The sequence below is a fragment of the Trypanosoma rangeli genome (assembly GCF_003719475.1).
Source record: "Trypanosoma rangeli strain AM80 chromosome Unknown Tra_15.4_contig_00028, whole genome shotgun sequence".
NCBI lineage: Eukaryota > Euglenozoa > Kinetoplastea > Trypanosomatida > Trypanosomatidae > Trypanosoma > Trypanosoma rangeli.
In genome coordinates, this window is record NW_021705772.1 from 53,821 (window position 1) to 74,104 (window position 20,284).

The 20,284-nt window shown below is 48.6% G+C and overlaps 9 protein-coding genes across 9 annotated transcripts, besides 10 other annotated features; all 9 read left to right on the forward strand.

The window, feature by feature from the left end:
- Position 1: 1 nt before the first annotated feature.
- Positions 2-1,507, forward strand: TraAM80_01404 (uncharacterized protein; the record flags this gene model as incomplete). Its single annotated transcript, XM_029378449.1, has 1 exon — positions 2-1,507. The coding sequence occupies one exon, from the start codon at positions 2-4 to the stop codon at positions 1,505-1,507; it is 1,506 nt and encodes a 501-aa protein (XP_029241718.1).
- Positions 1,508-1,674: 167 nt separating this feature from the next.
- Positions 1,675-1,725: a microsatellite.
- Positions 1,726-1,889: 164 nt separating this feature from the next.
- Positions 1,890-1,929: a microsatellite.
- Positions 1,930-2,072: 143 nt separating this feature from the next.
- Positions 2,073-2,094: a microsatellite.
- Positions 2,095-2,155: 61 nt separating this feature from the next.
- On the forward strand, positions 2,156-3,505 carry TraAM80_01405 (uncharacterized protein; the record flags this gene model as incomplete). Its single annotated transcript, XM_029378450.1, has 1 exon — positions 2,156-3,505. The coding sequence occupies one exon, from the start codon at positions 2,156-2,158 to the stop codon at positions 3,503-3,505; it is 1,350 nt and encodes a 449-aa protein (XP_029241719.1).
- Positions 3,506-3,960: 455 nt separating this feature from the next.
- Positions 3,961-6,567, forward strand: TraAM80_01406 (zinc finger protein kinase; the record flags this gene model as incomplete). The annotated part of the gene is made up of 1 exon (XM_029378451.1): positions 3,961-6,567. One exon carries the CDS (start codon positions 3,961-3,963, stop codon positions 6,565-6,567), a length of 2,607 nt encoding a protein of 868 aa, XP_029241720.1.
- A 410-nt stretch (positions 6,568-6,977) lies between these two features.
- Positions 6,978-7,018: a microsatellite.
- Positions 7,019-7,155: 137 nt separating this feature from the next.
- TraAM80_01407 (uncharacterized protein) lies at positions 7,156-9,195 on the forward strand (the record flags this gene model as incomplete). The annotated part of the gene is made up of 1 exon (XM_029378452.1): positions 7,156-9,195. The coding sequence occupies one exon, from the start codon at positions 7,156-7,158 to the stop codon at positions 9,193-9,195; it is 2,040 nt and encodes a 679-aa protein (XP_029241721.1).
- Positions 9,196-9,323: 128 nt separating this feature from the next.
- Positions 9,324-9,356: a microsatellite.
- A 179-nt stretch (positions 9,357-9,535) lies between these two features.
- TraAM80_01408 (putative serine/threonine protein kinase) lies at positions 9,536-12,031 on the forward strand (the record flags this gene model as incomplete). The annotated part of the gene is made up of 1 exon (XM_029378453.1): positions 9,536-12,031. One exon carries the CDS (start codon positions 9,536-9,538, stop codon positions 12,029-12,031), a length of 2,496 nt encoding a protein of 831 aa, XP_029241722.1.
- An 80-nt stretch (positions 12,032-12,111) lies between these two features.
- Positions 12,112-12,135: a microsatellite.
- Positions 12,136-12,509: 374 nt separating this feature from the next.
- Positions 12,510-12,543: a microsatellite.
- Positions 12,544-13,385: 842 nt separating this feature from the next.
- On the forward strand, positions 13,386-13,685 carry TraAM80_01409 (uncharacterized protein; the record flags this gene model as incomplete). Its single annotated transcript, XM_029378454.1, has 1 exon — positions 13,386-13,685. The coding sequence occupies one exon, from the start codon at positions 13,386-13,388 to the stop codon at positions 13,683-13,685; it is 300 nt and encodes a 99-aa protein (XP_029241723.1).
- Positions 13,686-13,930: 245 nt separating this feature from the next.
- Positions 13,931-13,958: a sequence feature (G-rich).
- Positions 13,959-14,047: 89 nt separating this feature from the next.
- On the forward strand, positions 14,048-15,922 carry TraAM80_01410 (DUF3342 domain containing protein; the record flags this gene model as incomplete). Its single annotated transcript, XM_029378455.1, has 1 exon — positions 14,048-15,922. One exon carries the CDS (start codon positions 14,048-14,050, stop codon positions 15,920-15,922), a length of 1,875 nt encoding a protein of 624 aa, XP_029241724.1.
- A 181-nt stretch (positions 15,923-16,103) lies between these two features.
- Positions 16,104-16,120: a microsatellite.
- Positions 16,121-16,179: a microsatellite.
- Positions 16,180-16,220: 41 nt separating this feature from the next.
- Positions 16,221-18,860, forward strand: TraAM80_01411 (putative tRNA pseudouridine synthase; the record flags this gene model as incomplete). Its single annotated transcript, XM_029378456.1, has 1 exon — positions 16,221-18,860. One exon carries the CDS (start codon positions 16,221-16,223, stop codon positions 18,858-18,860), a length of 2,640 nt encoding a protein of 879 aa, XP_029241725.1.
- A 391-nt stretch (positions 18,861-19,251) lies between these two features.
- On the forward strand, positions 19,252-19,914 carry TraAM80_01412 (uncharacterized protein; the record flags this gene model as incomplete). Its single annotated transcript, XM_029378457.1, has 1 exon — positions 19,252-19,914. One exon carries the CDS (start codon positions 19,252-19,254, stop codon positions 19,912-19,914), a length of 663 nt encoding a protein of 220 aa, XP_029241726.1.
- Positions 19,915-20,284: the final 370 nt, after the last annotated feature.

Here is a 20,284-nt window from a genome sequence, read left to right on the forward strand (position 1 = left end):
AATGGCTGGAGGATGCCCATCAATGTGTGGCCTTGTCCCTTGGCTTTTGCCGATACTACTTTTGTTGCTGCTAGTTAGTCCCTCTGCTGAATGTCTTGAGAACACCACGGAGGATGTCAATTTAGGGCAGCATGAAAAGACGATGACGTCCCCAACAATGCATGGAATCTCTTCATTGAGTGAGACCTACCCCTCAATGACGTCGAAGTTATTGAATTCTTCAAACACTACCAGCCTCTCTGCTGCCTTGTCATCCTCGTTAAACGCCACTGTACCTATCTCAACCAATGCTTCTCTCTCTCTTTCGATGTCAACAGAGGCTTCGCTAGTTATCTCCCCTAGCATTTCGCCAACCCCGTCGCTGGAAGAGATTCCAGATAATATGTATACGCGAACGGAGAGTTGTGACCTCCCGATTGTTAATAAATGTGCAGAGAGCTTTTGCAACTGCATCTCACGTGGACACGTGCAGATCGGCAAGGAGTCAGGGCATGTTAAGAACGCAGCGTATCGTTGCCGTCAGCCTGACAATACAAATTGCTACTATCATCTTTACTGTGCAAGAGAGCGAGTGTCATGCTTGTGGAATGCTGCCTTTTGGTACAAAGATCACTATCCAGTAACGAATACTTTCTATGGTTTATCAGATCAGAGTCAAGACGATAGCATGGACGAGAGATGCATCGGACTAGGTAACATATACGGTAACTTTTCTCAGATTACACAAAATACTAACTACTACGATACCCTTTTTTATAGTGAATGTGTGGACTACGTTGAATTTGTTTTAAGAAGCACGCGTGGGGATATTTGTACAACAAGTATTGTTCCCATGTATGCCTGTGGAGCGTCTCTTTTTCGCCTTCCGCCCACACGACAAATTCATTATACCCCACTAAGTAAAGGGACTCGGCGACTTGTTATTTCAGTTGTGGCAAGAATTGTGGGCAATTTTACCCCCGTGTTTGCCCCAGTAGTGAATAAAAATGATGAAAGACCTCATCTGAGGAAAGAGAAGTTACGTGAAGCGATGTACAAGTGTTTCCTGAACGTGTTTGGTATTGATGGGGTGTTCTCTATAGATCATGCAGATGAATGTCTTGTTATGAGGTATGAAGTGGGCGTAGGCGAGGCTGATCCATGGGTAGGTGACTTTGTGACGGCAAACGCACTCAATCTTATGGTGCGCAACACCTCCTGGATGGAGCCCGCGCAACAGGTGATAAACAGCATTACAGATTCTTTGAATCTTACTCCACCCATTGTAGTGCATTCTGCAACTTTTGAGCCTGGACAAGGTCAACCGGAGAAAAAACTATGCGATGCCGGTTGCGCTGTTGCACTTTCGTTAGTCTCCTTCTTGACGCTTCTTGCATTTACTTTGTCAGGTCTTTTTTGTTGTAGACGGCCTCGGCAACTGTACACCATATTTGAAGGCAGCTACGATTTCGATGAAGAGATGGAAAACATGACAGGCCAAAGGGACATTAGAGTCAAGAGAAAGTGATTTTAGAAGTTTCGCTGTAGGTGAATGACATTGTATTTGTCATGGGACTTTTCGAATGAGAAAGAGTGAGAGACAGTCAGAGAATTGTCTCGCTTTGGAAGTTGGAAGCTGCTGAATCCTGGTTATGCGGAGCCATATATGTGCCTGGGGATCCTGGTCTTGCGAGGTTGTTTTCATTTTTATTTTTGTTTTTTTTTGTTTTTGTGTTTTCTTTTTTTGGTGCTTTATTGCTTTGTCGTCGTCGTTGCCACTCATTGCTTTGTGTTGCCGGATTTGACTAGGCGTAATGTCACCCATTTATATGGAGATCTTGTGTGATGAGTTGGTGAGGCGGCCAACTGCTTCTTACGTGTGTGCTTTCATTAGCATATTTCCCTCCCGGTTTTATTTTTCTTATTTTTACTCTTTTTGTTTTTTTTTTTGCATTTGGAGCGCACACGCCGTGAGAGGCGTTTTGTTCTGTTCTTGCATGAGGGAGGGGTGGATTCCGCTGCTATCTGAGTGTCGTGGATAGCACACTTCTCTTGTCCTTTCATCCCATCTTTTTTTTCCCTCTGTTTCTCTCATATAATATATATATATATTATGCGGCACTCGCCGTTTTAAAGGCAAACCATTGCCGCACCGCAGTACAAAGTTGGCGAGAAGATGGGATGTAAACAGAGCAGCTTACGGATCCCCTCGCCGGGGCTCCAGCAGGAACAATTAGAAGTGGAGCAGAAAGCATGTGATCCAGCGAGCACGAGGTCCAGGAATAGTGTAGATCCAAACGACGTGCATTTGTCAGAGATAGGTGGTGTGGCAAAAATCGACCATCTGCAACGCCACAAGCAGTCACAAAAGTGTGAGGCTCCTTCCCGTGTGCTTCCGCTGGTGCCCCCAGACTCGTGGTATGCACGGGAGTTCACAGAGATGACCAGAATGTCACCCACAGAGTTTCACATGAAGCAACGAGGCAAAGTTGTTTTTTCAGGAGGTTGCATTCCTGTGGGAGCCTCGGAGTTGAGAAACCTTCCCGGCCGCGCCCCATTGATGCCAGCAACGCTGGAGATTGGGAAAGACCTTGTCTACGGCATGGCGTACCTCTACAACACGCCAATTTTTACGGAGCATCAGTGGCGTATGCGCGTGGCCCATTACGCGGCGGCTGTCACCCATGCCGGACAGGGACAGGGGCCGGCGAGGAAGCAGCGGGAAGGAGAAGAAGAACAAGACGCGGGTGAAGGGAGGCGTCATGCGGCGTTGGACGAGTGTGAGTTGGCTCGCCTAAAGGCGATGGCGAAGTCAATTTACGGGCGACCGAACATTAACACCTTAGTGGGCATACGTGTCTTTGTTGACAACAAACTCGTCCCGGATCACAACTCCACATCCAGGAGCATTCCAAACTGCACAGCCACGATAGACACCGCTGAGGCCTTCAACAACTGGATTTGTATCCCCATAGTATTGGTAGGATATCTGAACAACTTTTTGTTGAGCACCATCACGTTGTACAGGTCTCTCTCACTCAACTTTGTAGACTACATGCTGTGCCAACCTATCACCTTCTCTGGTACCAGCGTGAATGAAGACAACCATAGTGGCAGTGACAGAGAAGAAGGCTGCGGTAGCGAAGGTGTGAGTCGAGCTTTTGAAATTTGTGTAGAAGTGGTCTACGGATGTCCTTCCGAACTAAACTTTTGCACGGATTACATATCGAAAGGTAAAGTGCAGATTGTCATGACAAGACAATCCCAAGTGGCTTTGAAATCGTACGGAGATAAACTGCGCAAACTGATTCTGTCTGGTCCTCTTTTGCGTGAGCAAGTGGTTCCTATGGACCGATTGGAAATGGCCACGCGGCATCATTCGTCGCGTAATTGTCTCTTTTGTAGATCCCCGTTGCGGTATACATGCACCATATGCGGAGCACAGCTCTGTGGCACTGTCTTGTGTGTCTGGCGCCCCTTTGCTGGTTATCCCAGCGGGTGTTCTGTTCATAAGGCACAAGCATAATCTAAAAGCCACGTACCAGCGCGCTTTGAATGTTGATTTTTTATTACTGTGTGTACATAGGACACTTTGTTGTTTACTTACATCCAGTAATTTTTTAAAACGTCCGGCTTCCTCACATAGGTCAAGGCAATTTTCCTGCTGTCTTTTCATTGGGGATCAGGCACACGTGAAATATTTGCTAGGCAATGGCGTGTAATGGGGGAGACGAGGAGGGAATTTGCAGGAAAGGAAAGGAACTGTGTAGTGTGAAATTGTTTATCATTTTTAATGCCATCCCGTTTCAGTATTGTTGCACACTTCTTTTTATAATTCCTACATACTCATAACGTACGCATGCATCCATGTACGCAGTCTACTAAGGTACAACTGTAAGGACCTTTATCGGTTATTCTGTCAGGACTGTATCATAGTATAGCCTGCAGAACGGAAAGGTAAGGAAAGACAAAAAGAACGATATGATTTCAAAGCTATTTCGGCTGGACCCGCAGCGACGCGAGAAGCATGAAATAACCCCTTACGATATCAAGACGCTACGGGAGATGACGGTGACACACAACATCACTGCTGTGGCGGTTCCAAAGTATAGGGTGCGAGGAAACTTTGTGGAGTATGTGGTTGAGTGCTCCAAGAAAAACTTAACGTGGCATGTATTTCGTCGTTATCAGCAATTTAAGGCGCTTGATCAGAAGCTGAAGCAGCTGTGCTCAATAGGTTCCCAGTACCACTGTGAATACGGTGTCCTCCCTGTGCTCGCCGGTAGTCACTGGGCAGAAGTGACAAATCAATCTGTCGACCTTGTGGAGAAGCGTCGTCGGTATCTTGAGATTTATCTTGAGCAGCTTCTTGTGCCAAAGAACCTCTTTTACGTGGCCAGCCCAGCTCTGTACAACTTTCTGCACGATGGGGAGGTGCCAGTGCGGTCTAGGGCGAATGTTTTGCGTCCTCTCATTGGCTTTGCAGACCAAGAGCCGTTGCAGCAGCAGCAGCAGCAGCAGCAGGGGGATGGGAGTGAAGGTAGTGCCACACCCATGAAAGAAACACCGAAACCGCTAGACACTGGCAGTGCGGGTGGTGACCTCTCTGCGCCAACTACCACAAACTGCACCGCATTTGAGCGAGAAGCTTTTAACTCTGTAGGTTCGTCCATAACGAATGCATCGAGTGGTCCTGAGGAATGTGATGACGTCCCATCGAAAGAGGAAACCGATACTGACGACATTATCATGCCGCCGGCCTCACCTTTGTGTTTGCAGTGTAATGCCGAATTTTCATCCATGATGTACCCACATCGCTGCTTTTTGTGTAAACAACGCTTTTGCCGGAACTGTTTGCGCAGTGTGGAGCTCGAGGAGGGAGTTGTAAGGGTGTGTGTACAGTGCCATGAGAACCAGGAACGGCACAATGAGAAGAAGCTGGTTGCAAAGGATTCCTCGCCGGCTACCTTATGTCTTCAGCCCCAAGACGCCGCTGCTGCAGTGCAGCCGCTACAGCTTCAGGACGGAAGTCGGCTGCGGACGGATGTCGTATTGTCAGACTTTGAGCTCGTCACAACGCTTGGCCGCGGCACTTTTGGAAAGGTTATTAAAGTCATCTTTCGTGAAAATGGCCAAGTTTATGCCATGAAAGTTTTGAATAAGTGTATCATTCATAAGCGGCGCATGGTTGACTACATTAGGGAGGAAAAAACAATTCTGGCATTGTTGCCTCCGCATCCGTACATTGTGACATGCCACTTTGCGTTTCAGACGGATTACCACTTGTTTTTTGTGTTTGACTTCCTTCCTGGCGGGGAACTGTACTCGCGCATTTACCCAAAGTGCACACTTTCCTCAGCGGAAGTGCGAGTGATCGTTGCAGAGATAGTCTTGGCCCTGGAACAGCTGCATCGCTACGACATTGTTCACCGAGATCTCAAGCCGGAGAATATCGTGTTTGCGGCGGATGGTCATTTGAAGTTGACAGACTTTGGACTTGCACGAATGAACTTTTCCCGCCACCGTCGATGCAGCTTTGTTGGGAGCCCGGAGTACATCGCTCCTGAAACAATCCTAGGGGAGGCCCAAACCGCCGCATTGGACTGGTGGAGTGTGGGGGTGATGATGTACGAGATGCTGAGGGGATCGGCCCCGTTCCACGCTGCGAATAACAATGAGGTTTGCAATAATGTTCTGAACCTTGCCATCGATTTTAGCGCTCCGTGCTTTACTCCTGAGGCCACCTCACTTATTCGGATGCTCTTGCAACGTCAGCCAAAGCAGCGACTCTGTGATGCAGAGCAGATTAAGGCCCACCCTTACTTTGCCTCTCTCAATTGGTCCGCCTTGGAGAAGAAGGCCTTTCCCCCACCGATTCGGCTTAACCTTGAAGGCAATGATACAAAGTACTTTAAGCGGGAATTTACGGCGGAGTGGGCTGTGATACTTAAGCCCCACGAGGTGAGTAGAGCCACGTTGGATATCTTGAAAAGCCGATTTAGCAACTTTGTTTATGTGCTTGATACTGAGGCTGGTGCGTCATCGTCGTCGTCGTTGCATTCGCCTTGCAAGAAACCGCCATTGCACCTGCAATTAATAAAAGAGAACGCTGACGCGGTACTGAACGCACAGAAAGTATTAGGAGTCTGGCGTCTAGTTAAGGTTGAGATGACGACAGATGACGGTAAAATTGCGTACCCATGGGGTGGTGAAGTATGCGGCCTCCTCGCGTACTTTCCTAATGGTCTCTTTACCATGCAACTCACGCTGGCTAGTCGGCGGCACACACGTGTGCAGTTTCCGGGGCGAGCTACCATGGAGGGGCTAGTGGATATGTACAATTCCTACGTCGCAAGCTTTGGGAGATACCAGCTGAAGGCCGAAGGTGGCACCATTGTTCACTTACCCGATGGTGGCCTTTCTCCAAACTTATCATGGAGCCAACAAAAGTACTTTGTTGAGGTAATTGATGGAAAATCAGAAGGCGATGTCACGGTACTGAAACTTTTTACTGCAGCATACAAGCTTCAAGAAGAAAAGCTATTGGCGAGAACTTTTTTGACGTGGGAACGAGTCGAATTTTGTTAAATTTATTGTTGTTGTTTTTCTTCTGACTTTTTTTGAGGTGTGAGTGTTTTTGTCTTTGATATTTGCACACATTTTTGTTTAGTTTTTTGTTTTGGTCGTCTTGTGACTTTTGTTCGTTTGTTGTTGTTGTGCGTTTGTCGTGATGGGCGATGGTGGTTCTACCCATTGATTACTGCATTCAATGCCTTGTCAGTATTACGGTACATATGTACAGTATGCATTATTCCACCTTCTTTGCCTCCAAACATTGTTGGTGTCTGATGGAATTTGACAACTTGATATGCCGTGTCGGTACATATATGCAGTGGCGACGCCTCTACAAGGCCCTCCTTGGCTTATACTTCATGTTATACACTGATGTTTTTGCTGCGGGTGTTTCAGTTTTTGTTGTTTGCCACCTAGCAAACCTCTTTTTTTTATTGTTGTTGTTCTTTTATTGTTAGCGTTTTTGGCACACTTCGTTCCTCGTGTTGTGCGCCATTTTTTCCTTGTTGTCCATCTGACGCGGGAAAGCAGGGATAGTGCGAGGTCGCGAAGAAGAAGTATAAAATACCAAAAGGCGAGGGAAGTGCGGTTATTAGCCGTGTGATGCGTTGTAGGCCGTTGGTGTGTCTATTGCCGCTTCGGCGACTCACCCCGCTGATGACTGTTGCGAGCAGTTGTCACTTCAACTCCGTCGTGGTGAGTATTCGTTGGCACTTTGACGAGGTGCCCTCTGTTACGGCTTCTTCCTCCTCCGCATCAAGACCAGCCATATCGGAGGAAGATCAAAAAGTCGTGCCGCAGGCGCACGCTGTCAATCCGGCTGCTGCGACGACCGGCCCAAATGCCTCCAGTACAGAGCCGAGGCATGGAGATGGAGATGGTACGGCCTCTACTGGGGCTGTGGCGGCTGGGAATACCAATAGTCTTGAGATGCCATTGAGACACAAAACGTCAGCAGCATCGTCATCCGACGCGCGGTACGCCCCGTGGGAGATCCGGGCGCTGCTGTTACCGCTTATTCCTCTTGGCGGTGACACTGTTCCTCTTCGTGACATTGTTCATTTGCTCCCTACTGCAGCCCAAGAGGAGATGCAGCGGGATGGTGGAAGCCCGCTAGCGTACGTGCGGCAACATCTTGCTGACGATGTTGTTGTGAGAGGGACTGAGCTCTCGCGGCGCACAGTGGATTTGGACAGTGCCACTCCACGTGGTGGAGTGAGGCGGTCAGCAGCAGTTCCCCCGCCTCCCCCGCCGCCACCTGTCAATACGAATCGGGTCAGTACACGCCCTCTCTCGCAGGCCACAGGGGGTGCAAAATCTGTTTTGGAAGTCATGGATACGCTGGTGGAGTTTATCCCGACTTTCTTTGTGCAGCAGCAAATGGTGGCCGATCATATGCCGTCAGAAATCGCAAGGCACTATGCTGATAGTAGTTTTCTCTTTTACATCAAGCGTTTCCGTCACTATATTGACATTCGAGCACATCATGGGAACACCGAAATCCGCCTGCGTCCCGACTTTGCCCACCCAAAGCGTGGCACCGCGGACGCCCGCTACACTTCCGGCCTAAACAACAGCGATATCTTAAGCCAGCTAGCGCGGGGACGCCGGCCGCCTCGAAATTCCGAGGCCAATTTAATTCATTTTATTCTACCGAGGATCCCAAGCACGTATACGCCACTTGCAACAGTGCTACAGGATGTTTCTGATATCGTCTCGCGGCATCCTTCCTTTGACCCACGTCTCGGGGTGACAGGTCTGTTTGAGAAGTATCCCGAGTATTTTCAAATTGTTGATGCGAAGCTGCGTGTACGGCCATTCCACAGCGCACCAAACTCGTTGAATGACCTTAATGGGACAACCTCGCCGCTTCCTAAGATTTACGCCAAGGTAAAGCAACTCGTGGATGACTATGCCGAGGGAAAAGACTACAATGTGGAGGCTGACAAGGCGGCGGCGGTGGTGCCAACAGGAAAATTGTATGCATTACTAACAACCACAGAGAAGAAGCAAGTAAAGACGCAGTGCCGTTCGTTTCCGCGCTTTCTGCGGCTACACGGGGAGGAGATTGTGGTGTCTGTAGATAATATGAAAGTTTACCAATTTCGTCCCACGTACGAGCGGTGCGCCGAGACAATTATGGATCAGCGTCTCACCATGAGCTCGCTTTCACCGGATGATCCAGTGTTGAAGATTCCTGCCGCGATGGACGATAGCACTTCAGCTGACTGGGCAGTACGAGAGTTGTACGACGCGCTTCCACTCATGCAATGTGCCGAACTTGAGGAAGTCATGTCTCTGGTCCCACCCTCTGTTAAGAACGCCCTTCCACGAGAAGAGGCAAAACTGGTTGAGCATCTTGCGCTTTACCCTGACTACTTCTTGACATGGCAGTATCCGGATGATCCAAGCGTCATTGTTGTGCAACGCGCGAAATTGGAGTTGCTTCCGATGGAAGAGGGGGACATTGCAAGAATGATATTGCCGATGATTCCACAGGGAGGCATTGAGGTGAAAAGGCTTTTGCGTCGCGTCCCACTCCCGCTGCAGCGCCATTTCTACCGTCATGGGTTGAAGAAGGTGCTTGGTGGGATGAAGGAATATTTCTTGGTGGCGGGAGAAAGAGTAGTGCGGGTTGGGTGAGACGGGAGGCGATGAGGTTTGTCGTGTCGGTTGGCTCTTTGCGTTGGGTGCCTGTCGTTGTTCACTGTCACTGCCTCTGAAGCGCCAGTGTGTGAGGTGATGCACAAAAAAGAAGCGGACAGAGTTCGTTTTTTTTTGTTTTTGTTTTTGTTTTTGTTTTTTGCTTTTATCAGCATGAGGCCAAAAGCAATGAATTTAAGCTTTTAGAGATAAAATATGCATGCATGCGCAAATACATAAACGCATGCAAAAAAAAAAAAAGATGTTTTGTTTTAAATGATAAATTGTCGTTGTCGTCTCATTTTGTATGTTTGCTTTTGTTTCCTTACGTGCGTGTGTTATGCGCCAACCCACCGTCGCTTTTTTGTTGGCATTTTTCACGCTGCTTGTGTGTAGGGAGCACTTGAGAGAATATTTTTATACTCTCAATAGAGAGGCATTGGGTGCCCGCATCAAGCGGGTCGATTCTACTACATTGTATACTAATACCAGGGTGGAAATTTGGGAAATGTTACGCAAAAAAGTGCTCGGTATTGGTGCGTCATCTGCTACAATCCTTGTGCAGGACACAGTGTCAAATGGGGAGTTACGTGTGCTCAAACGAATTAATGTTTCTTCGTGGAAACCGTCAGATGTGACGGAGACGCATGAGACGTACAAGGCCCTTCTCAATGCACAAGTTGTATACATGGCTAAATTACACATGGTGATGCTGCAAGGGTCTTTTTTGAACACCGTCACCACGTACTATGCCCGGGGTGACTTGGAGGCTTACATAGAGGATGGGTCTAGAAACCCGTTTGACGAGGCTACGACAGTGCGGTGGTTGCTGGTCATTGCAAGGGTTGTAGAACAGGTCCATCAGCTGAGGGGAGGTTGTTTTTATGGTCTCTCCCTCGATCGCATCTTTTTTGCGGATGATGCGCTAGAGGTTCGTGTGGGGCTGCCAATGCCACGTTTGCTGTATTTTAAGTGGCTGTCGGACCGCGAGGCTCTCGGGGCGGCGGTGGAGCGCGAGTACCCCCCAGAGGCGGTGAATGAGCATAGGTACGAAGCAAATGTGAGTGATGTGTGGCACCTTGGCCTCGTTGGAATGAAACTGCTTAGTGCACACACGAGTTATTTTTCCCGCTCCACTAAGCTCCGCTCCATCATTACCTCCATGATGGAGCCAAGTGCGCAGCGGCGCCTTACGCTCGCTGAGGTGGTGTGGGAGCTGACGAAGTTGGTAGGCGGGGACAATGTGCCGCAGTTGCCCGAGGCGCTTGTGGGCCCAACCTCACCTAGGCACTTTACCGCGGCAGTGTCGTGCGGCATGACGGCCCAGGCCACGGCACCCTCAACTGATAACTCCACCGCGGATGAGGCAAACGAGAAAAACGGCAACAACTTTAGTTATGAATTACCCGCGCAATGTGAAGTGCTGCGCACACCTAACACAACAGCACGTGGAGCGCGAGCGCGGTTACATTCAAACTGGCACCGCCGTGCAATGGAGCAGTTTGAGGAATTACAACGTCTCAACGCAAGCTCCCCTGGTAGGTCCGGGGCTTGCTCCCCAACATTGCGACGGAGTCGATCACTCTCGTCAGGAGCAGGGACGCCCTGCCTACGGAGTTCAAGGAATACGGCGGCAACACCCCCAGCTTCACGAATGTTAAAAACACCCGCTCGTTTTACTGAACGGAACTCAAGGGACTCTTTTGACAATGCAGCAACAAGAAGTAGAACTGCTACAGATATGGTTCAAAATATGTTAAGAGAGCAAGAGAAGGAGCAGCAACGACGAGAAGCTCTGCGGCAAGAACAAAAGGCAAGACGATGGAAGCAGCAGGAAAAGGATCGAGAGGCGCTGAATGTTCATCAGAACCATCTGGATAATATGAAAAAAATTCGATCTAATTTAGACAAGGAGACGAAACATGACATCCGCAGGCACATTAAGAACTGGAAGAAACAGCGTGCACTTTTACCCAATGGAAATGTTATTGTTAATAAAGAAGACGGCGTCGCCGTCTTTGCCCCAAAGCATAGGCCACCACCTGCATTGGAAGTCTCACTGACTAAAGACCATGAGAAGGACCTGGCCGCAATAACAACACTGGACTCAGAGAGGTCCAAAAGGATAGTACCCATCTCCACCTTTACATCGTCGCGACGACCTGCAAGTGTTCCAGTGGGCTCACATTTGTCGCCTCCTAGGGTGGTTCCATCACGCTGCGCCGCCATTTACCATGAATCGGGTGTTGGCCCACGTACTCCCAAGACGCGTGCCATGTTAGTTTCCACGCCTCCCCCACTGAGCAGTGCTCTAACGTCAAATGACGCTTTTTCTACCACGTCTCCAAAAACAACTAACCACGGGTCTTTAATTTTTCCCACAGGGAAGGAACTGGTTGGCAGGTCACCCGTGTCGCTGAGCTCAGCGGACCTTTTTGATTTTCCTTTGGCACAAAGAAGCAATGAGGTTGTTCAGTACAGCCCGAGGAGCAATGGACGAGCTAGGGAGGGTAGCTTACTTTCCTCCCTCGATGCTTCTGTGACAAACCTTAAGAACTCACTCGCTAAGTTACTGGCAAATCACGACAGGTATGTAGAAGTCATCGATGTTGTGAATGCCTTTGTAGTGCGGCCAGAAGCCGACCGCTGCAACCCAAACCTTAATGTTGCTTTTATGAACACCCTACGCAATCTTCTAGACAATGAACAACAATTTCTCGCTGCAGCACCGCTATGTGCACAATTGATGGCGTTGCAGGGCTTCTTGAAAAGACCTACTCTTGTAAAGAAGAGAGATTCCCGTGCGAGTGAAAGCAGTGTGTGTCATGATGAGTGAAGGCTTGTTTTGTTTTATTTTGGTTACTTGTAAGTAGAATAGAGTCAGATATGAAGGCATTTTTAAACCACAACAAATTTAAAAAAAAAAAAATAATAGAAAAATATTGAAAGGCATAAATAATGCAATAACAAAAAGAAATAGAATGGGGGAGGGGTGGGTGGGTGAGAGAAATCTATTTACTATATTTATGGAAGATGGTATACTTTTTTTTTTAGTTGGCTACTTTACTTTGATTAGATATCATTGTTGGTGTTTCAGCGAGAGGGTCAGGCCTGGCTTGCTTCACCCCTCTTCGAAGGTTTTATGTCCCTGTAATCACCTGCTTTTTCTCTCTATTTCCCTTCCGCTGCAGGCACACACATATATATGTATGTGGGTTTATGATATACGTGTTATGTCTCAAAGGCATGGCGGTGGTAGTGTTTGGAAGGTGAGCCGAGTTCTTTGTGCAATGTCAATGAATTTGGCGTGATTGTACATGTATATATACACACATACATATATATTATTCCATAATTGATGTGTTTGTGTGTTATTTTGTTTTTATTGCCCACTGTACAGTGAATTCTTCCTGGAAGGAAGGGGGAATTGAAGTGAGAGGAAGTCTGAACGAGATGATGAGGATGACGTAGTCAAATATTTCCCCTCCCGCTGTGCAGTGAACCATATGTCGGCAGACATAGCCACGTAGCTTCATGACACAACATATGTCTGCTACAGCTACCTCTGTTCTCTGCACACTCCAAAAGAAAGTGGCGTAACTTTCACCGTGTTCCCTTTCCACAACTATCACCACCATCGCATTTTTGTGGCTGTCGTTGTTGTTTTTGTGATAAAAGTCGCGACTATTGTTATTACTACCCCTCCCGAACTGTCCGTTTTCTTTTCGTAGTTGTGCTCTTCTCGCATAACCGCCTATTTCTGTTAATGTGTCCCTCACGTGGAGGGGTACGGGGGCTTCAAAGATTGCCGTCTTCGCGAGTTCCCAACGAGAGACCAGTGATCGTAAGACTTGTTTTGAATCTACCTGACTGTTATTATATTTTTGAGTCTGTTGGATAAAATATCCCTGAAATGGGAAATGTTGGGCGCGATAAATCGAACTTTGATTTCCCACCCCTGTAATATGCTTCTCTATTCGAAAGGGGGGAGAAGGTCTTGACCAGGCGCATATTTTAATTGCCCTTCTGCAAAGATTCCCTATCTAATACTTTGTTTCTATTTTCACCCTTCATACTAAAAAAAAAAAAATGTCTTTTACCACCTTGCCTCTCGCCTCGACCGATGTCATGCAGCACTTATTTCCTCTTCTCGTTTATGTTAACTTTGAAAGGTGGGGGAAAGCCGTCAAATGCGGATTGGAAACGGCTCTCTCAGTGGCAGCTGTAACTTGAGTGAGACCCAGGAAGAATGTTCCATGGCACTAAAGCAGTCCATTCAGAAGGGCCGTTTTGTAGCGTACTACACGCATCCACGCAGTCTGCCACACAGTCACAGTGCAGTGGTGGAAACGTGTGAGAAGTTGCCGCGCGACGAGGCGACGATCACGCCGGGGGACTTTTCCTTTCTCCCTTACCCCTCGTACTGTGGCTTGACAACAGTTGACAAGGTGCTCTACAAGCATTGCTTGAGCCTTGATATTTCTTCGTGATTTTTTTTCTCTCAATGGGAGCTTCTGAAACACGAACAATGTGTGTATGACATCAATAATAATTTTATTTGCTTGTGTGATAGAGCGATATAGAGTGAACAAGAACAGCAGCAGCAGCAGGAGTTGTTCTCGTCGTGGTGGATCTTGCCCTGCTCGCTTTCTTTCTTTCTTTCACCACCCTCTCTTGTAGAAGCACGGAAGGCAATATTGGTGGTGGTAGCGTGCGTGAGCGTGTTTGTGTGTGTGGGAGGGGTGTGGTTGGGGAGGGGAGGGCGAAACCAACAAGGAGTGTGACATCACATAGTAAAAAAGGTAATACGCAAAGAAGGACCTTATTTTTTTTTTGTGGGTGTTTTGACCTCATGACACGGAAGTTGGAAAATGGAGGCGCAGTGGCCAATCATGTTGGCGGTGACAGGCTATCTAACTCCACGCCATACCGGGAGGTTGAAGTCACTGTGTATGACAAGTTACTCAACGAGGTGCGTGCATTCCGTTGTGACCAACAGCTCTTGGAGAATTCGATGGTGTACTTTGTGCCTATTATACGCCGCTACCTTGAGGAAGAGGCTGAGGAAGAAAGAAAGAATCGTCTTGGTGCAGAAGAGGAACGTAGCAGGGATATGACTGCTACCTCTGCTGCCGCTACAAATAAAATGGCGAGTGGCCACGGGACAGATGTATCCGTTGACAAGGCTGTGACCGGCATTGATAGGAGGGGGCAAGGCGATGTGAGGCAGTCCTCGCAACCTAAGTTGACAAGTCCTCTACCTCCCATTCCTATCCGTGTAAACTGTGACCTGAGTATCTTTTCCTGGTTGATGGCATATGTGCAGGGGAAAAGGCGACCCTTCACGCCGGAGAACGCTGTGTCGATTGCCTTGTCCTCAAACTTTCTACTAATGACGCAACTCGTCGATTTACCCCTTCAATACATCAAGGAAAATCTCGTGCAGGTGATGCTCTCTGGGGTTAGCATGGAGTGTCTGACAGGCGAGCTTTTGGCACGGCTTTGTAGTATGTTATCAGAGGGCGACCTCGCAAGGACCTTTTTAAAATTTTTCGAGTGGCGGGTCGACTACTCTGCGAATAGACGTGTTTTGACAGCTCTTCTTCGCCATGTTGTTTGCGACCGTCTTGGGGAAAGACAGGCAAATGGCTTGTGTTGGTGTCAATACTGTGGGGTTTTATTTGACCAACATGAACTTCATCGTCTGGAGCGGAGTGCCAAAAACGTGAAGCCAGCACTCTGTCCGCGACTGAGAGAGAACTCAATTGGCACACGTGGTGAGATTCTCACGACTCATGTGGCCTCAAACTGTCATGCCAACCTTGTATTTCCTTCAATCTCCTGGAGTGATGAACATGTGGAACGCTGGGCGTGGCGCATCATTGGGGCAACTCATTTTTTTGTCTGTGGACGCTGCAATCATCTTGTACCGCTTATAGATACCATGAGCCATGGGTGCTGTGGAGGAATGGCGAATTTTTCCTGCACTGAGGGTGGCAGCCGCGCCGACGCCGACGCTCTTCTTGCATGGTATGCTGTTTCCAAAGACCTTTACGCGGGTGGCTTGACGCCCATGTACTCCCATCAGACAGATGTACCACGTGAAGTGCTCTTGACGCTGTCTCCCACTGGAGAGTGGACCTGCGAGGACCGGAGCGACCACGCCGTGCCAGGGCTGTGGTGCACTCACCCCATCGCCGTGGAGAGATCTGTCAGCATAAATGGTAATGTGAACCTTGATACACAGAATGGTTTTGAGCGATGGTTGGTGTTGGGGCTGCAGCAAATGATGGAAGAGTTTGGTAGAAGGGGAGAACACAACGTCGCCGGTGACGATGCGCACACGCCATTATCGCCGGTTACCGGCCTTGCCTGGCAACTACCGACCAAGTTAGGCAGCCGGGGGACAGAATACATGGCTAGAACTGGATCCGGACGGCCATCGCATCGCGACAACAGGGGCGTGGGCCGTGGTGGGTTAATATCTGGAAGTGATGCAGTGACCAGGCGGAAGGAATTGGTATCCAATAACAACCTACAGCGTGCGAACGCCACATCCGGTGGCACACCGCTTGCCTACGACCCCAACAAGACGTTGACCAGTTCTTCTTTGACCAACTTTCGTGTGAAATCAGCGCAAAACACGGGTCTATCCTTGCGAAGCCTGAAGGCGCCTGGCTCCTCGTTTGCAAAAACCAGCCCAGCTATTCCACAGAATTACAGGTGATAGCTATTATTATTATTACGTCCAGGGTTATGTTTTTTTTTCCGCATGCATATTACTTTATTTCTGCTTGCTCTTGTTGGAGTCTTTCCTCCTCTTCTTTTTTAAAAAAAATGTCCTTTGGAGTTGGCGCCATTCACGAACATATGCGTCTGCTTTCACATATTTTTATGCATTTTTTCCATTGTTTGGGTTGACGGTTTGTTTGTTGTTGTTGTTTTGTGTTCTTTTTTTTTCTTTTTTTTTCGTATGTATTTGTTTCTTTTACGCATCTTCTTGTCTCAGTGTGAAATGACGGGGTATGCCGCCCCCGGTACAAAGTTCTTTGCGGTGCGGTGAGACGGCGTGGATTTGGACAGTCGACTCGGCAAGGCTGCATGCTGTCGACTTCCTTGCATACCGATTGGGTCTTTTTCGGCCGCTCTCAGGAAGTGGCCGCCGTGGAGCGGTAACGCGGAAAGGATTGAATAACCATCGACTAAATAGGCTCGCAGAGCGATCTTTGCACCCCTTCTCTTGCTCTTCTCTTGTGAAGAAGCAAAGGACGCCGTGTGAGGAAGTACTTTTTTTTTCGTCTCTTGGCACGATGAAGCGCATGATGCAAGAGTGGGAGCAGCGACAGGGGACGCGTGTAAAGCAGGAAGAGGAAATGGCTGTCAAGCGGGAAGCAGAAGCGTCCGCCACGATGCACCACCCGGAATCTCTCTTTTTGGATGAGGACGCAGTGCTGTTTCGTTTTGGCATGGGCAGCTTTGCGTCTCCCGCCGCCCCAGCCTTCTCAGGTCTTTTTAGGCAGCACTGGAAAGATTTTTTTGTGACGGAAATGGTGACAGATGCAGCCGGAACGGCGACAGCCATCTCTCGCGAGCATTGTTTTTCTATACCTGCCTTGCCGCTCTCGCTTTTAAACCCCGCCGAAACACGTGAGGAGGGTGACGTTGATGCAAAGAGAAATACGAACCATGCTGATGACGGTCAGGGTGAATTAGGGCCTTCCTCGTCTTTCTTTGCAGTTGACGTGGAGGAGCGGTTTGCGGAGCTTATCAAGGAAGATGGCACTGTGAAAAATCATTTGACTTCCATGGAAACGGATGATTCTGTTGAGATTGTTGAGGAAAAAAATAATAAGAGGTCTGGCAGGAAGTGTTTTTATCTCCAGTGCCACCTCCACAAGCGGCATGTCGCCCACAGTGTGGCACTTGCCAACATTGCGCAAACGCTTCGCATGCATCCCTCCGGTATTTCTGTTGCCGGTATCAAGGACTACATTGGGGACACCATACAGCGAGTACGGCTGGAAAACATTACGCCAGCGGCAGCTTTGGGGGCAAATCGTTTTTTCCGCATGAAAAAATGGTCAATAACATTGTCTAACTTTTCTTACCAGACAGAACCACTTGTGCCAGGGCGACTGTTTGGCAACCAGTTTAGGATCGTCTTGAGAGACGTGACTGCCCCAAGGGAAGATGTGGAGCGTGCGTTACACGACTTTGAGATGTATGGGTTTCCAAACTATTACGGGTGCCAACGCTTCTCGTGGTTTGGTGGCAAAAATGATGCCGCTTTCGCTCTGCTTCACCACAATTGGCTCGTGTTTGCCTTTCGCTTTCTCGGATACACAAGTCGTGACTTTACACTACGTGAGCTGCTGCAGCGTGAGAAGAAGTACCCTAACCCCCTACAGGATGAGTATCGCCGTAATGTGGTACGTCGTCTGCGGCGCATTGCCACGGAACCGATGGAGTTGGACGCAGCGCCGTTCCTTTCCTGTCCTCCACTCGGTGTCCCACCGACATCCGCGGACGGCGGACCGATTAGTAAAAAGCAAGAACTCATCATCCTACAATTGCGCGGCGCCTTCCTAGATCTAAGCGTGAGAGACCGTCGCTTGACAGCGCAGCGACTGAGCAGCTACCTGTGGAACCAAGTTCTGACGCTTCGACTGCATCACTTTGGTCTAAACGTTTTGGTTGGAGATATTGTTCTGCCAGAAGATTTCCAACGTTTGGTGTCACTGCCTGTGGATCGCGCGGATTGTTACCGTGAAGGTGTACGCTTTATCACAAACGAAGAGGACAAAGCGACTTACTCCATTACGGACGTCGTGCACCCTGGATTCTCCTTTAATGGCATTCAGCGTCCCATGAATGCCGTTGGGGAGTATTTTCTTCAAGTCTGCAACAAGTACCATTTGGATTGGCATGCGAATCATGCCAAAACTGGGATTCGCGATTTTCTTGAGCCGCCGCGACCCATCATTCGAAAACCCCTAAATTTGAGACACGAATATAATACATCCGAGTCAAAGTTGACGCTGGAGTTTGCCTTGGAACGCGGGAGTTACGCCAACGTCGCTATCAGTGAGCTCATGAAACCACTTCGTTGCGCTGGGTCAGAGGATATTCTACTTCTTCCTGCCCCAGAGAGCTTGTGGAATATGGGAAGCCGTGACCCTGGCTATGTGACATCCATGCAGGACATCTACGGTGACTTTGAGGATGGTCTTGGCTTTGTGACGGACCAGCACGATGTGCCCCTGGTGGGGGAGGGGAGGCTGTGGGACTATGAAGGCCCACTGTTTTTACCAGCTAGTGAGGATCCTGCAAAGAAGGCGTACCAATGGGGTGAAAGGCACCTTCTGCGGAACATGGCACGACGTGCACGGGATGAGGAGGCTATGAAGATGCGTCTCTTTGAGAAGCCTCTGGCAAGGACGCTCAAGGATGGGGAGGTAGACCAGTACGCTGGGCACACTGTTCCTATGTCGCCCAACAGCAAGGCAAAGCGGGTGTTTTTTAACGTTCTGCGTCGACAGAGACGGTTTCCTTGTGCGCCAAAGACAGTTCCGCGTGTGAGGCGTGGAGCTGAGCTCTCTAACCGCAATTCTCTACAAGTGCCCTTTAAAACTATCAACAGAAACACGTGGAACGTTACATGGTGAAGGAGGATTCCAATGTGGCATAATTGTGTAAGGGTGGACGTACAAAGAAAAAAAAAAAAGTGTGGAGAGGGTGGGTAGGAGAGAAACGTAAGAACATCAAAACGATGGTATGAGCCTTTCGGATGCTCACTGTGTCTCTCTCTTTCTTGACAAGAGAAGCTGTGATTTTTGGAGAGCGAAGGAAGAAGGAGGGAACGAATGTAGAGTGACGTTCTAAAACGTCAATAATATACAGTTTTTTTTTGTATCATTTCTTGTTAATTTTGTATTGTTTGTTTTTGCTTCCTTTTTGAAAACTTCTGTTGATGGGTGCACCCTCGTTACATAGAGAGAACGGGAAGGGCAGACACAAACGGGCAAATTATTTAGCTTATTGCCGCATCTGTCATTTATGTTTCGCACTCAGGCTGAACAAACAGGGCGGTCACCGAAACTTGATGCTCCGCCGTATGACCCTTCTTTGTGGGAGGGAAAGGACTGTGCCTTTATCACAACTTTGAGGGATGTCTATCATAAACAAGAGCAGATGGAGCGTCAGTTGCAAATGGAAGCGTCTGTATTTGGTGAGGCTGCTCTTCAAGTGCCCGCCGCCTCACATACTCGGTTAACCACTAGGCCGTCTACGTGGTGGGGAAAACTCTTGGATAGCCTCTTCCCGGGGTACTACGCACGACAGGCGCTAGCCAATCTTGGCCTTGGCCAACTGAACAATGATGAGCTTGTGAACCGCATGCATTTTGCTCTTCAGGCCGGAGATACCGATATCTCTGCCCTCATTGCAAAAGAGCTGGCCCGACGTAGAGCGTGTCTGTATGAGGAAGGGACTGGTATGAGTAGCACCGGAATAAATACGCTCCCCACGGGAGTTAGTCTCAATACAGAATCCAGGACGCGGACTAAACTCAGTGGCGGCTTTGGTGGGCGTGTGAGTAGTGCTACGGTACTACGCAGCGGCACACGTCCCTCCACACATTCTTCTTTTGCAGTGCCAGAAGTTTTGTTTCAAATGCGTTTGCGTGGTGGTGACAGCAGTGAAAATGTTCTGCGTTTTTAGATTGAATGATTTTGGTGGGAGAGAGACGGATTCATGCTCCTGTTTTTATTGTTTCTTTTTTGATGTTTCAGCGCGTGAGTTGACGGTTTAAGTGGAGGTGGGGTCATTGCCATCTCCTGGATGGTGGAGAATTATTTTTCTTCCTTGCCTCTACTCATCCTCCGGTTTTGTTTTTATTTCATGTTCTGTGATGCCACTTGTCATCTACTCCGCCGGGCTGCATAGATATGCGAGTTTCACATGTGTTGTAACCTTTTCCTTTTTTGTGTGTGTTTTTATTGTTTTGGATTGGGAATCGAAGGGGTTAGGAGGAGGGGGGCGGAAGCGGAGGGGACGCTGGTGTGGTTTGTTTTTTTATATTCTTAAAAAA